The sequence below is a fragment of the Typopeltis vanoorti genome, chromosome 8 (genome assembly GCF_054136105.1).
Source record: "Typopeltis vanoorti isolate ZY-2024b chromosome 8, IOZ_Tvanoo_1.0, whole genome shotgun sequence".
In the NCBI taxonomy this organism is placed as follows: domain Eukaryota; kingdom Metazoa; phylum Arthropoda; class Arachnida; order Uropygi; family Thelyphonidae; genus Typopeltis; species Typopeltis vanoorti.
The window spans coordinates 97,362,043-97,377,027 of record NC_143556.1 but is presented as its reverse complement, the minus strand read 5'-3'; the positions used below and the strand labels follow the sequence as shown (position 1 = coordinate 97,377,027).

At 36.6% G+C, this 14,985-nt stretch overlaps 1 protein-coding gene across 2 annotated transcripts in view; it reads left to right on the top strand.

The window, feature by feature from the left end:
• LOC150104209 (nardilysin-like) overlaps nt 1–14,985 on the top strand; it is a 561,456-nt gene that overhangs the window by 121,876 nt on the left and 424,595 nt on the right. For both annotated transcript variants that reach the window (XM_090396835.1, XM_090396833.1), the window contains exon 8: nt 4,317–4,374. In XM_090396835.1, the coding sequence (XP_090252961.1) occupies nt 4,317–4,374 (58 nt within the window). The remainder of the gene's footprint in view (nt 1–4,316; nt 4,375–14,985) is intronic.

Here is a 14,985-nt window from a genome sequence, read left to right as displayed (position 1 = left end):
CCAACTTCTATAAACTATTTTGGTAGGAAGAATTGATGGCAAAGGAACTAGAAGAAGAAAAAGCATATCATGGTTTGACAACATCAAGACGTGGACAGGAAAGAGCAGCGCACAACTGCTCTATTAATGCAAAAACACAGTTTGTTCTCCAAGATGATTGCTGACCTTCGATAGAAGATAGCACCATAAGAAGAAGAAGAAGATAATGAAGTGTCAGCAGAATTGGATAAAGGAAATGGCTACACCATGATACTGCTGGACTTTGCAAAGGCATTTGACAGAATACCACATGGTAAACTATTACACAAGTTGGAACAAATGGGATTGGATATAAAGCTGGTAGCATGGATTGTTATGGGGAGGAGGGGGGGACTGACTGACAGATACCTGAGAGTAATATATGGTGGAGTGGAATTTAGGAGACTAAGGGTGACTAATGGAAAGTTCAGGGTTCAGTACTAGGACTTTGCTACCATTTCATTTGTATATTAATGACATAGGGAATGATTTAAGGAGGGTGGGGGATATACAGTGGTTTTTGCCAATGATGCAAAACCTGGGAGAGCAGTAGTTGATAAAAGTGATGTAGATATCCTGCAAGATGATTTAAATCAATATGCAATGTGAGAAAAGGGTAATTGTTGTCGATTTAATGTTGCAAAATGTAAGATTATGCACTTCAGGTTGAAAAGGTTACATACTGTATATCACATTGATGGTGCCAAATTGCAGGAAATTGAAGAGACTTAGGATCTGAAGGTAATAATGGACAGAGATTTGAAGTTAAGAGGACAACTGCAAAAGTTGACAAAATAGTTCATAGGATTACTTGGATTTGAAGAATACAGTGACAAGTAAAAATAAGAAGGTTGTTATCCCTCTTTATAAGGCTACGATTCAGTCTCATCTTAAGTATTCTATACTGATTTGGTCACATGGGTTTTTTGGGAATCAGGAGGTGGTGAAGAGGATTCAGAGACAAGTGACCATACTAGTGACAGGTCTGTGAGGATAACTTGAAGGTGTGGAGGTTTAAAAGTTTAGTTGATAGGCAAAAAAGAGGGCACGTGATAGAAACTTATAGCTTATTAAAGATTATAGGATTGACGCAAAGGAAATTTTTTAATATATGATGAATAGAGAGAGAGAACTGGGTCACCTATAAAAGTTGTGTAAGAACATGGTTGAAGTTGTTCGAAGAGTGAATGAGTGGAATGGATTGTCAGAAGTAGTTGTGAGTGCCCTCACAGTGAATGAGGTTAAGGAGAGGTACGATATGTATTCTATTTATAAAGGATAGTGTGAATCTCCAATGATGAGTCTTTGCACTCCATGGGGATAACTGCATAATAATAATCAAACTCATGTTCTTAAACTGGAACTTTAAATTGACTTTATTAGTTGACCAGAGATTTTTGTAAAATATATATACATGAATTTCTACAAGTTTCACCAGCGGTTCTGTCTGGCTTCTTCAGGACATGAAGAAGCCAGACAGGTAATGGTACAAGGAACTAACGTTTGCTAGTAAAAAATAAAAATGGAATAACATAGTCAAATAAATTAAACCGACTCATAACATCATAAACATGGAATGTGGTGTATCAGTCATTGTTTATTGAGTGCGTTATATAGTTTTTAGCGAAATGAAATTCTGGTAAGCTGAGCAAACTTATTAGGCTTTTCCAGATGCTTTTCCGAATCGTTCCTTGATTTCTGTTTAGATTTTCTCCAGAGTGGAGTACAACGGCGGCTTCTTTGAAGTTTCTACATTGAAAATCCTCTTCTATATAGGGCATGGAGCTTTTATCCCAATCAATGGTGTGTTTAGAAATCGAGAAGTGATGGGCTAATCCTGAAGTATCTGTTCTGTTGTTGTTCACGTCTCCTACATGTTCTTTTTTTCAAATTTCCAGACTTCTTGATGTTTGCCCTATGTAATTTAATCCACAGGAACATGGAATGTTGTATATGCCGTGTATTTGAAGAAGGCATTAATGTCCTTTGGTGATCTTAAAATATAGCGTATTGTCTTGATAGGTTTGAGAGCAACTCTGACGTTGAAAGACTTAAGGAGTTTGGCAATTTTTGTTGACACTGAGCCTGCATAAGGGATGATGATGGACGATGTATGTTGCGTGACAGAAGGTTGCTGTTGGAGGGTTTCTATGAAGAATCTTTTTGATTATATTTCTTGGGTAACTGTTATTTACTAGGGTCTGAGACATGAGAGAGTTCATCAAGGAGATCTTTTTCTTCTGAGATAATGTTGGTCGCTCTATTCTTAAGTGTATGTATTATGCTGAGTTTCTGTGCAGTGTGGTGAGTCAATTTGAAGTGCAGGTAATGTCCAGTGTGTGTGTTGGTTTTTGATAGATTGTGAGCTGGATTTGTCCATCTTCTTGAGAAACAAGAGGATTATCTTGTTTCTCAAACCTATCAAGACAATTGTGTATCTAGAAAAGGCAATTGGCTATTATTTTCAAGCTCTAACGTGAACTGTATATTTTGGTGGAAGGAATTTATTTTTCTAAGAAATTCAAATAAAGTTGTTTCTGTGCCTCTCCAAGTTATGAAAACATCATCTACATATCTCCACCAAACCACCAGCTTTGGGTTAAATTTGGAAAGGATGTCAGCTTCTAGTTTTTCCATGAACAGATCAGTGCAGGGAGGTGATAAGGGACTGCCCATGGCTAAGCCTTGTTGTTCTGAACAATCAAGTTGTTCAGAAAATGTGTCGTGCACTTTGAAATAGTTCAATTTAACCCAAAGCCCAGCTTTGATGTTTTCATTATTTGGAGGGGCACAGAAACAACCTATATTGAATATCTTATAAAAATAAATTCTTCCACCAAAAAATACAGTTCACGTTAGAGCTTGAAAAGAATAGCCAATTGCCTTTTCTAGATACACTAATCAAGAAACAAGAGGTTGGACAAATCCAGCTCACAATCTATCAATAACCAACACACCTTGCACATTACCTGCATTTCAAATCTACTGTTCTACTGTTCTCCAAATCTGTTAAAATACATTCTGTGGCTATACAACATTCCTTCACAGTTCAACTCCAAACTTACAGATCAGATTTTCTTTTTCTTCATTTATTTCATTTCTGCTGCTCTTTGTATGGAATAGTCTTATGCTCTTATGTATTTCTTAAAAAAATTCTGGTTTTCAGATTCAATATTTAAGTTTCTTTTTTCTTTTTTCCATCCATAGGTTAAACAACCTGTAAGGGATTACAAAAAAAAAACAACAACTTGTAACGAAGTCATCTGATATCAATATATATAAATATCACAATCATTGATGAAAGGAAGAATATATTTTCTTGTTATGCTGTGCTGGAGACCATTTTGATTGTAACTGTGTCCTGTGTTCTGAATAAATTCTTTAAGAATAGCAATGATAATTTCTGAATGTTAAATGCAGGCACTCTTAAATAATTTTTTTGTATAATATAATTATTATAAAAATTGAGAATTCGCAGAGGCGAATTCTCCATGCTTGCTGCTCAAGCTCATTAATTGAGAAAGAAGTAATATTTATTTGGTTAATAAATGCATGCGTTTATAAGCATTCAATTTAGGCTTTTAATTTTGTAGACAGAAGACGTCTTAAGCTTACGTGGCAATAATTGAGCTTTGCGTTGTGTATCGAAGGCCGATGCTTGCTCGTCTAGTCAAAGCTACCTTAGCTTGCTCGGTTGTAGGGAGCTTCCAGGTCCTCGCTGCAGCACTGTGATTTCAAGTGCGCTCATGGCCATTTCCGCTCCCTTCACGTCGTTTTAAACACAGGCCATATGCAGTCAGAATAGCTCTAGCCAATGACTTCATCCAGCCTTTACAAGTGTGCATGTTGCTTGGGAAAATTAAGTTACAACCAACTTTTTATGACGATGTTATTGACCAGTTCATAAAGAAGAACCGTAGGGTAGAATTTGTATTCAAGTAGCTAAATTGAAAAAGATAGAATATCATTTGTAAAATAAATTGTATTTATATGATTAAATGTACATAAATTTCTAAATATATAGTTTTAAGTGGTCAGTAATTCATTATTCAGCTAATCAGACTTCAATCACACCTCTCACTCCCTGAATGATAACAAGAGCAAGTGTGAATTTCGAGACCAGCATTCACCCCTGAAACTAAGTGCCAAAGCTTTCCCACATTCTTGCATAAAATATTTGAAGTTAAGTAGCTTGATTAAGGTAAATTTAAAAAGAGCCAAATTAGCTTAAATATTTTTAAATTGGTTTTATTATATTGTTATTTACTTAAAATCATTTTTCTCCTTTTGTGTTTTAGAGCCACTTGATATATTAGAGACCTGGGTGAAAGAAATATTCTCAAAAATTCCTAATAAGTGAGTAATTTTCTTCAAGAAAAAAAAAATGTACATAGCCTCTTTTCTTATACTCTGCTTTAAAAGTCATATTATAGTTCTTTTATTTATACTGGATTTGTGTGTGTGTGTGTGTGTGTGTGTAAAATACTTATAAGCTCTGTATTACTTAAATCTTGGTATTCCTAAGCCTGGCTCCCACTGATGAGACCTCAATAAAGGTCGAAACCCTTGCCTTAAATACATAGCATCATACATCTCCTCAAGGAGATGGGCTTTGCATTAAGGGTAAATATTAAGAATAGTGATCAGAGCTTATTCTACATTTACCATGAGTTGCCTTGACTTGCACTACTTTGCGGGGCAGCTAGACTTGCATTACGTGCAGGTGCAAACTTGACTTGTTTGTCTGTTTGCTTACTTGGGAAATGGAGTAAAACCAGGTTTAAAATAGCTTGGCATCTTTGACATATATTATGCCCAAGATAAAATACTTTCTACATATATCTCTCATCCTGAGATTTTTATTTAATAAGGTCAAAGCACCTTATGATAACTTGTTTTGGTAAAATACTTATGAGCTCTGTATTACTTAAATCTTGGTATTCCTAAGCCTGGCTCCCACTGATAAGACCTCAGTAAAGGTCGAAACCGGTCTGGGTAGTGGCCCCTTGCCTTTAATACATAGCATCGTACATCTCCTCAAGGAGAGATGGGTTTTGCATTAAGGGTAAATATTAAGAATAGTGATCAGAGCTTATTCTACCTTTGCCATGAGTTGCCTTGACTTGCACTACTTTGCGGTTCAGCTAGACTTGCAATACCTGCAGGTGCAAACTTGACTTGTTTGTCTGTTTGCTTACTTGGGAAATGGAGTAAAACCAGGTTTAAAATAGCTTGGTATCCTTAACATATATATAATTTATATATATATTATATATATATATATATATATTTTTTTTTTTTATGTAGTTCCCACTGCCAAAAGTTTTTTCTGTAAACCTATAGTGCATTCATACCATAATTTTGTGTTAATTTTTATATATATTTTTTGGTATTTTTTAAAAATGTATTTTTAGGCAGTCCAGAAACCTTGTGCTCTAGAGACCAAACATGGAACTTTTTCAAGCCACTTCTTTGCTTGTTGGAGGCTTGAAGATGAACTTCATCACACCAGAGAAGTTCATCTCCCACTTAAAGAGACACAAACATACATGCCCAGTAGGATTCGTACCTGCAGCCTGTTGGTTGGGGAGCAGGTATGCTAACCATTCAGTCAACCAGGGTTGGCATCAGTGGTGCATTCGGGGCCGAGTTGAGTAGACAATTTGCGAATACACACTATGCATCGCATACGACCTATGACTGAGCATCTGCAGTGATTGCTAATTCATAAGTAGTATAGAAATAGAAGACACGACTCAACATAAATAAAAAAAATGAATTTTAATTGGGAAAAGATTTGTGGAAATTTTTGTAGTGTTTTTTCCTTTTCTTGAGGAGGTGGGTGCCCGTGCCCCTTTCCTCCCTCTGGGTGCGCTACTGGTTGGCATTATGTTGTGTGTATACCTACAGAATTACATTGTGATTTGGAAAGATTAAATAAAATGTAGAATAAAATTGTTAATTATTTTCATCGAAATGTTGCAATTACATCAATAGAATATGTACCCTCCAGCATGCATGTATCTCAAAAATTTATTTTTTATTTTTTTCATTTAATTGTCAAGTTCTTTATTTTAATTTGATATCTCCAAGAAGTCCTAGTGTCTATTACACCTTGAAGGCCTTAAATGCATTTATTATTATTATTGTTATTTTCTACCTTTTCTTGAAATTGGATTTTATCAAGTCTAAAATAGTTTTATAGCTGATAATTCGCAATTGTTTTTTCATTTTGATAGTCTTGTATATAAAAATTTGTAGTGTACATTTTTCTCATCACAGTGTTGAGACTTTAAAAAAAAATGTTATCATATTATTCAAAGATTACATATGTTCCTCTGTATGTTTTATTAGATGAAAGCCACTCAGTTTGCTTATGTGGGTGGGGATGAGCATAAACGCTCTTATTTTTTAAAGCTAACTTTTTTTTTATGATATTAAATTAGGAAAATATATATAATAGAAATATATGTAAATGTTTGCATAATTTCAGCTGTTTTCTATTCTCTAAGTGAAAATGATAGAAGTGTGCCTAGAAGGGTGAAGAATGTAGTAGCTGTAATGATCAAATTGCTTTCAAATAGTCTAGTTTTTTTGGAACATTTTTTTTTTCAGTAGAGATGACATTATTATTTTAGTTCTGTTTTGAAATGGTAATTAGCAATGAATTTGGGGGTGATGAAACATGAACTTTTCAGAAAAAATTCAAAACTGGTTTGAAATTACGTAGCAAGAGTGATTTTGATACCAGATTTTTGTTTAAAAAAATCCATCGGTGTAGAAGTGTGTTCAAAGTAGGTGGGAGAAATTAGCATGAAAACACAACTTTCTTCTTTTTGGTAAAGTGAAAAAATTATAAAATATTTCAATTGTACCAGTCTGAAAATTATAGATATTATGTCAATTTTTTTGAAGAAGATATAATTTAACTGTTTTTGTGCAAGTGCTTTCACAGCAGAGTTCATTTCATTATCTCTTGTGAACAAATAAATAATATAGAAAAACACAGTTTTAAATATTGAAAGAATAAATAAAAATTTCTGATAAAGGAAATTCCAAGCAAAAAATTTCACATTAAAGTGATATCTAAACTTACATCGCTCTTATGGTTAATCCATCGCTCTCATCTTCCTTTTCCCTCTTTTACCTTGCAGTGTCGAGGGTTTATTAATCATTGGACCTCAAACCATTCACAGAATAAGGTGGTCAGCCCTACACCCCGGTGTATCCTATGTCCATAGTGTTGAGTTCTCAAGGCCGGTTTGCCTGCTTTGCGGGATGGAAAACCCTACTGAAAAACCCTACCCTACACCCAAGACTGACTAACTTGGCTATGGCTGAAGAAGATCCTTCAGCTCCTCACATCACCGACGGGAATCGAACCTAGGACACTCCTTCCCCAGGCATATGGTTATGAAGCTCATAGCGACTAGGCTAACTACGCAGACATGGTTAATCCACTCTTACAATAAAAGGTCTTAATATCAGCATAACACAAGGTGAAGCTAGGACAAAGAATGTTAATCCTGTTTACAGTTGAGCCATGTGCCAGAATGTCACTTATTGAGTAGTTGCAAAATAAAATAAGATTACAGTTCAAGCCAAAATTGAAATTAAGTGATTAGAAATAAAAATAATAAAATAAAAATGATTTGAAATTAAAAAAAAATTAAAAGAGATTAAAAATGCAAACTATAATTATTAAAATAAAGAGCCAAAAGGCTTCAGTTCGGCAATGCAAAATTACATAATCAAAGTGGATATTAGATCCATCATTATTTCAAAGCTGAATGTAGAAACTATGAAAGTTTCGTAAAGTAAGTTGACCAGAGAATTGATGGGAATACACTCCTCAGCATTCATGAGTTGCCTTCAGAGGCCAGTGAAACTCTATCAAAGTGGACTAATAAGAGGCGAATATATAGATGCTTGGGCGGTGTCTGTGTCTTCCAAGTAGTCTGCACTAAGGCAACACATGATCCAGGGAGTGTATTCCTATGAGCTCTCTGGTCAACTTACCTTACGAAACTTTCATAGTTTCTATAATTCGGCTTTGAAATAATGCTGAATCTAATATCCACTTTGCTTATGCAAACTATAATGGTTGTGGATAAAGAAAAAACTTTGTGTATTTATTCAAGGAAAAAAATTTGTAAGGTAGCTAATATTTCATTCATTATGGCTCTTTGAGTTGTTAAAATTCCTAAACCAGGTTTCCCTACTGCAACCAGTATACTGTCAGATAAAAATGCCACTATGCCTTCTTTTATATCTGAATTTCATATCCTTACTTAAATTTACTTTTAAAATCATTATCACTATCCATCAGTTGCTTTGTCTTGCAAACCCTCCATTGCAAATGGTCATTCTAGGAGCCCTCTTGCAACCCTCTGGCTTGCATTGCCTCTATAACTCCTGATTTTTCTATCCAAGGATAGAAAAATAAGAACTTTATGCAGATGATGATGTACTTGCATACAACTTCACCACATACCTCCCTAAACAAATCAATCAATGTCATCTTCAGAGTTTGCCACTGGGACTATGAGGTTTGGTTCTTGCTTTCAATTTCTTTCATTTTTTCTTCAATAATGTTTGTATAATTGAGTCTATAATTCACCTGTAAAAGCTGCTCCACTTTAATTCTTTTTAAAACTTTCTTACATATACTAAGTGATCATAGGGTCTTAACTTGGGAGGTGGCTAAAGGTGTAGAATTTTCAATTAAGACAGGGTACATGTGGAATTATCGGGCTGGAAAGTATGACAAGCTTAGGAGTTTGATTGGTTCAGTGCCATGGCATGTACAACTGCAAGGACTAGAAGTTGATAGTGCATGGGAGGTAGTTAAGAAGTGCTTGCAAGAAGCAATGGCTGACTGTATACCTAGAGTCCGAATAATAAATCAAGTAGGGGTTAAATGGATGAATAACACCATTAAGCTTGAGTTGCAAAAAAAGAAACAACTATGGAGGGAATTTAAGGAGAAGGGTGACCGGCAGGCACATGAACGGTATAAAGCACAGGCCAGAAGGGTGACGAGTGTGGTAAGAAAAGCAAAAAAGGATTACGAAAGAACATTGGCCAAGCAGGCTAAAGAGAATCCTAAACAGTTTTTTAGATATGTAGCAAGTAAAAGGAAAAATGTACATGGCAGATTGATTTTAAAGAATGCCGATGGTAGGGAGGTAACTGAATCAGTTGAGATAGTTGAGTTACTGAGTGAGCACTTTGCAAAAGTATATCATCCAGGTGGTGACATTGCAGAAACGAATAAACCAGTAGATTATACGGGAATTGTGGTTAATGAAGTGGAGGTGAGTTGTCTATTGCATAACCTCAATGTCAATACATCTGTGGGATTGGATGGTATACCAGCTCGTGTTGTACGAGAAGCAGCTAAAGAATTGTCAGTACCCTTGACCATTTTGTTTAATTTGAGTCTCGGGTCTGGGTTAGTCCCGAGGGGGTGGAAAGAGGGGAAAATAGTTCCACTGCATAAAGGTGGTTCCAAGACTGCTGTAGTAAATTACCGACCGACTAGCATATCAGGAATCATTGTCAAGGTCTTAGAGAAAATAGTCAAGAGGAAAATACAAGATTGGATAGAAGAAAATGGGATACTGTATCGGGGACAGCATGGTTTTGTGAAGGGTAGGTCATGCCTCAGTAACTTGCTCACGTATTATAACACAGTGACGGCTGAACTGGATAAGGGTAATGGGTTTACGGTGATTCTACTGGACCTTGCCAAGGCCTTTGACAGGATTCCACATGGAATTCTAATCAGTAAATTGCAGCATATGGGAATGGACATAGGGTTGGTGAGATGGGTAGGAGGGTGGTTGACGGAGAGATATCAGAGAGTGGTTTACTCGGGAGTAGAGTCCACAAGACGGCCTGTGACTAGTGGTGTGCCACAAGGATCTGTTCTTGGACCACTGCTGTTTAATTTGTTCATAAATGATATAGGAAATGATCTGAGAGGAACAGTTCATTTGTTTGCGGATGATGCGAAGTTGGGTAGGGCAATAGTGAATGCAGATGACGTCAAAATTTTGCAGGATGATTTGGATAGATTGGAGGTGTGGGCTAAGGAGAATGGATGTCAGTTTAATGTGGCAAAATGTAAGGTTATGCATTTTGGGGTGAAAAGATTGGCAGCAGTTTACTGCATTGGTGGAACCGTGCTCCAGGAAATTGATGAGGCACGAGATTTAGGAGTGTTGGTAGATAAGGAATTGAAATTTAGGGGACACATTGCAAAAGTGACCAAAACAACTCATCAAATCACTTGGTTGCTGAAGAATACGATGACAAACAGAGACAAGCAGGTTATTGTTCCTCTGTATCGAGCCTTGATAAGACCATATCTAGACTACTGTGCTTAGATTTGGTCACCTAGGTTTCTTCTTGATGGGGAGGAGGTGGAGAGGATCCAGAGGCGAGTGACCAAGATGATAGCAGGTCTGGGGAATGAACCGTATGAGAACAGGTTGAGGATTTGTGGGTTGCAAAAATTGGTTGATAGGCGGAGGAGGGGAGATATGATTGAGACATTCAAATTACTGAAGGGTTTCTATAAAATTGATTCAGAAGATATTTTTGAGAACAGGGCTGGTTGTGGGAGGACTAGGGGACATCCATGGAAACTGGGCAAAAGTGTGGTTAGTAAAGGTGTTAGAGCTGGGTTCTTTACTTTTAGAGTAGTGAATGAGTGGAATGCGCTCCCTGAGTCTGTGGTGGATGCTGTGACAGTGAATGAGTTTAAGGCGAGGTATGATAGATACTGTATGAATGTCAAATAGTTGTGATGAATATGATTTGGGGCCTCCCTCGATGAGTCCAATGACTCCCTGGAGTTGCCCGTAATAATAGTAATATTGTTCTTTTCAATGTGATATCCATTTTTATCCTACTTAGTACTAAGTGATGGTTACTTCTAATTTCTAATCCTCTTTACACTCTTGTATTCTGTACCAGCTTTATGATATCACTATTAATGATGACGTAGTAAATGAGGCTTTTCTTATTTCTTGTGTCTTCTCTCCATGTGAACTTGTGCACATCTTTATGTTAAAACATGGTGTTAGTAATGGTGTCCTAATGACTCAAAAAAATTCCTCCACTTCTTCCTTAGAAGAGCCTTCTGTGGTACAAATAAATTGCATTGTCCATTACCCCATTTTGAAGTTTGCTCACATAACTCTACTTGAAACTGCTTTCCAATCAACAAGTTCCTTTTCTTGATTATTATTGCCTGAAAATAGCATCATATACTTATTATTTAGTAGTATCTCATGTGTTTTTGTCTTCTTTGTCTCAGTAATACCAATTACGTCCATGTGGCACTTTTCCAATTCTTCTGCAAGTTCGATTACCTTTATGATATTGGGTTTATTCTTCTTCTTCCAGATGTTCATCTGGAATATCTTGATGTAAAATCAGGGGTAAGACAGGGATGTCCAGCCTGGTTGGCTGGGTGGTTAGCATATCTGCTCTCAAGCTAAAAGGCTGCAGGTTTGAATCCTGCCGTGGGCATAGATGTTTGTGAAAATACTAGTGGTGGCAGATGGCATTGGTGTAGTTGGTAGAGACATGGAGTTGTAGAGTAGGTGCCCTCCCTCAATGAGTCTTTGGACTCCCTAGAGGTGTCACATAATAATAATAATAATAATATATGGATCACATTAGGAAAGAAAGTGGCATTAGACCTAATATTAGAATTGAAGATGCCAAAATTAGCTCTTTGCTTTATGCAGATGATGTACTCCTAAACACATCTAGTGCAAGTCTTGTACTAGATGGTCTCATCTTGTAGTTTGACTGCAACCATCTGTTTATTGCTGTTCATCCATTGCTGTTTGGCTTTATTGAGACTACAGTTGTTTTCAATTGTTTGTTGTATGAATTTACAATTGAATTTTCTTATTTCTTCTGTGATACGTTTTCTGATTGTTTTGCACAATTCAGTGTACTCTATTTTATTCTGTAGGTTAATTGAATGATTCATTTCTCTTTGTTTCTTCATAGCTGTTTTGTTTCTATAGAGATTTTGTCTTGTTTCTGTTCTGTGGTACCAGCTATTTCAATTGAGCATTGTAAAAGGTTTTAGGTATTAATGTCATTACTTTCTGATAGATCAGCATTGTCATCTATAATAAGATGTTTAAATTTATTGTTTAGTTCATGTTGGAATATATCTTTTTTAATGTTGAATTTGTGTACATCTATGTTGTGCTTTGATCTCCAAAACTTTCTTCTTCTTTCTTTTTGGCAGTTTATTTGGATTTTACTGTGTACCATGCGATGGTCACTTCCAATGTTGAGGTGTTTATAACAGAGCAGTCTTGAAAGATGTTTTTCTTATTGCTGAGGATAAAGTCAATCACTAGTTTTTCCATGTCCACTTCCTATGTGTTTTTTCTTGAAAAAAGGAATTCATGATATTGAGGTTTTCTTTTTCTGCAAATTCTATTAACCTTGCTCCTTTGTTGTCTCTCATGCCATATCCAAAATTTCAGATTGAGCTTTCATCTGAATGTTGTATACCAATTCTAGCATTAAAGTCTCCATTACAATTCTGAAATGATGTTTTCCTTTATTGTAGAGTTGGGATACATCATGATAGACGGCTTCAATTTCTTCATCAGTATGACTAATTGTTGGTGCATAGACTTGGATAATCTTCAGAGTGTATCTTTTTGTGATTTGAACAACAATACTTCCTATTCAATCAGATATTCTGTCAAATTCTATTATGCTGTTCTTCAATTTTTTGGTTATCATGAATCCAACCCCACTGAATCTTTCCTTATCTTGGCCTCTATGATATAGTATGTCTCTGTTTTTTTAATTGAAGAATTTCTTCACCACTATGTCTAACTTCACACAGTCCAAGAATGTCCCATTTTAGTTGCTTTAGCTCTTTAGTTAGTTCAGTTACCCGTGCTTCACTGCTCAGAGTCCTACAGTTTAATGTTCCAAGGTCTAGTTTCCAATGGCAGCATGATCTGATTACCCAGGGATTCTTAGCACCCTCTGTCTTCATGTTTAACTGCCTGCTGCCATAGGTGGTAGCAATCCGTTCCTCCAGGGAATGAAGGCCATCTTATTTCTGTCAGATTCATCTTGGAAGGTTAGGCCATAAATTCACCACTCTGGCCAAGTGCGGGTTGGTGAATGGCAGTATGTTCACATGGGATCACCAGTCCCAGAACCACTGGTCCATGGCTCTTTATAAAACATATTCAGAGCTGCCCTGATATCCAACGGGTGGTAGTCAGGGTCCCGCCCCGATCCGCCACCTAGGGGACTCACTCGGTAGCCTGTCGGAGTCCCGAGTTATACACACACACACACACACACACACACACACACACACACACACACACACACACACACACACACACACACACACACACACACAAGGGTGGTCTGAAAAGTCCTCGGCTTCGACCATAGATGACAACACTATCGGCACAAGAGATTTTTTTTACCAAGTTGGTACATGTCATAAGCATCCATAGGAAATTGCAAGTCATTCTATCAAGTAGTTTGTTTTATACAGCTGTCTTCGAATTTCTGTATCCCTTGAAATGTATAAATTAGAGTATCATACGGTTATAAAATTCTTTGTAAAAGAAGGTTTAACAGCAAAAGAAATTCATTCGTGGTTTATAAAAGTTTATGGGCACTCTTCTCCTTTCTTTTCTACAATTAAGAAATGGGCTGCCCAGTTCAACCATGGCCTTACCAGCCTTGAAGATGATCCACATGAGGGACGTCCAAAAAGTGTAACAACACCAGAAATCATTGATCAAGTGCACGATATGGTATTGAATGATCAGCGAGTCAGAGTGCGTGAAATTGCTGAGGCTATAGGGATTTCAAAAGAACACGTAGGATATATTTTGAATGAAGAATTGCAAATTAAAAAGTTTTGTGCAAGATTGGTGCGGTGCTTGCTCACAGCAGTGAACAAGCACGGCACCTAAAGTCAGATTTGAAGGGGAGGATACTGAATGGATCCCCATAAGAAAGGGTGTGGAATGTCCCCACTCCACTCCTTTTTAATGTCTATAGTGAATGGATGATAAAGGAGGCCTTGGAAGATCTGAAGGATGGAATAAAGATAACAGACATATGACATATAATATGATATGCAGATGACATTGTACTTATGAGTGAAACAGAGGAAGGCTTTCAAAGAATTTTGAACAGACTGAACGGGGTTGGAAAATAAACATCATTTCAAGATAAGGAAATGATGGGATGGAAATCACTTTGAACGGACGAAGAATAGAAAATGTAAAAAGTTTTGAATACCTTGGGAGTTGGATAATAGAAGACAGTAGATCTAATTATGAAATTAAGAACAGAATTAAAAAAAGCAAAAGCAGCATTTTTCCAAATATACCACATATTAGGAAACAGAAATCTGAACGAACTGTTAAAAGTAAGAATCCTCAAGACAATGATCTGGAGCATGGGGATGTATGGATGCGAGTCCTGGACAATCAATAAGGAGATGAGTGATTGATTGAATGCATTTGAAATGTGTGCTCAATCTCAACCTCTTCATTGCTCAATCAAAGATTGAGCAATGAAGAGGTTCTTAAAAGATTCAAAATGAAAAGAGACTATATGGCTAGTATCCAAAGAAGAAAAATAGTATTTGCAGGACATTTGATGAGGGTTCTTCTGGGGAGCTTCCCAGAATAGTATTGCAGGGGATGGTGGAGGGAAGGAGATAAAGAGAAAACCTTGACTGCAATGGAAAGACAATATCAAAGATTGGACAGGCAGGAATCTTACAGAAGCAAGAGATAGAGAGGCATGGAAGTGGACTGTTCATCAGCTGCAACCCCCTTAAAGAGGAGGCCACAGGATTAGATTAAAGGCATTTTGTTTATTAATTATCTTGAAAAGTGTAAAACAATAACCTGGGAATATTATTCCGATATT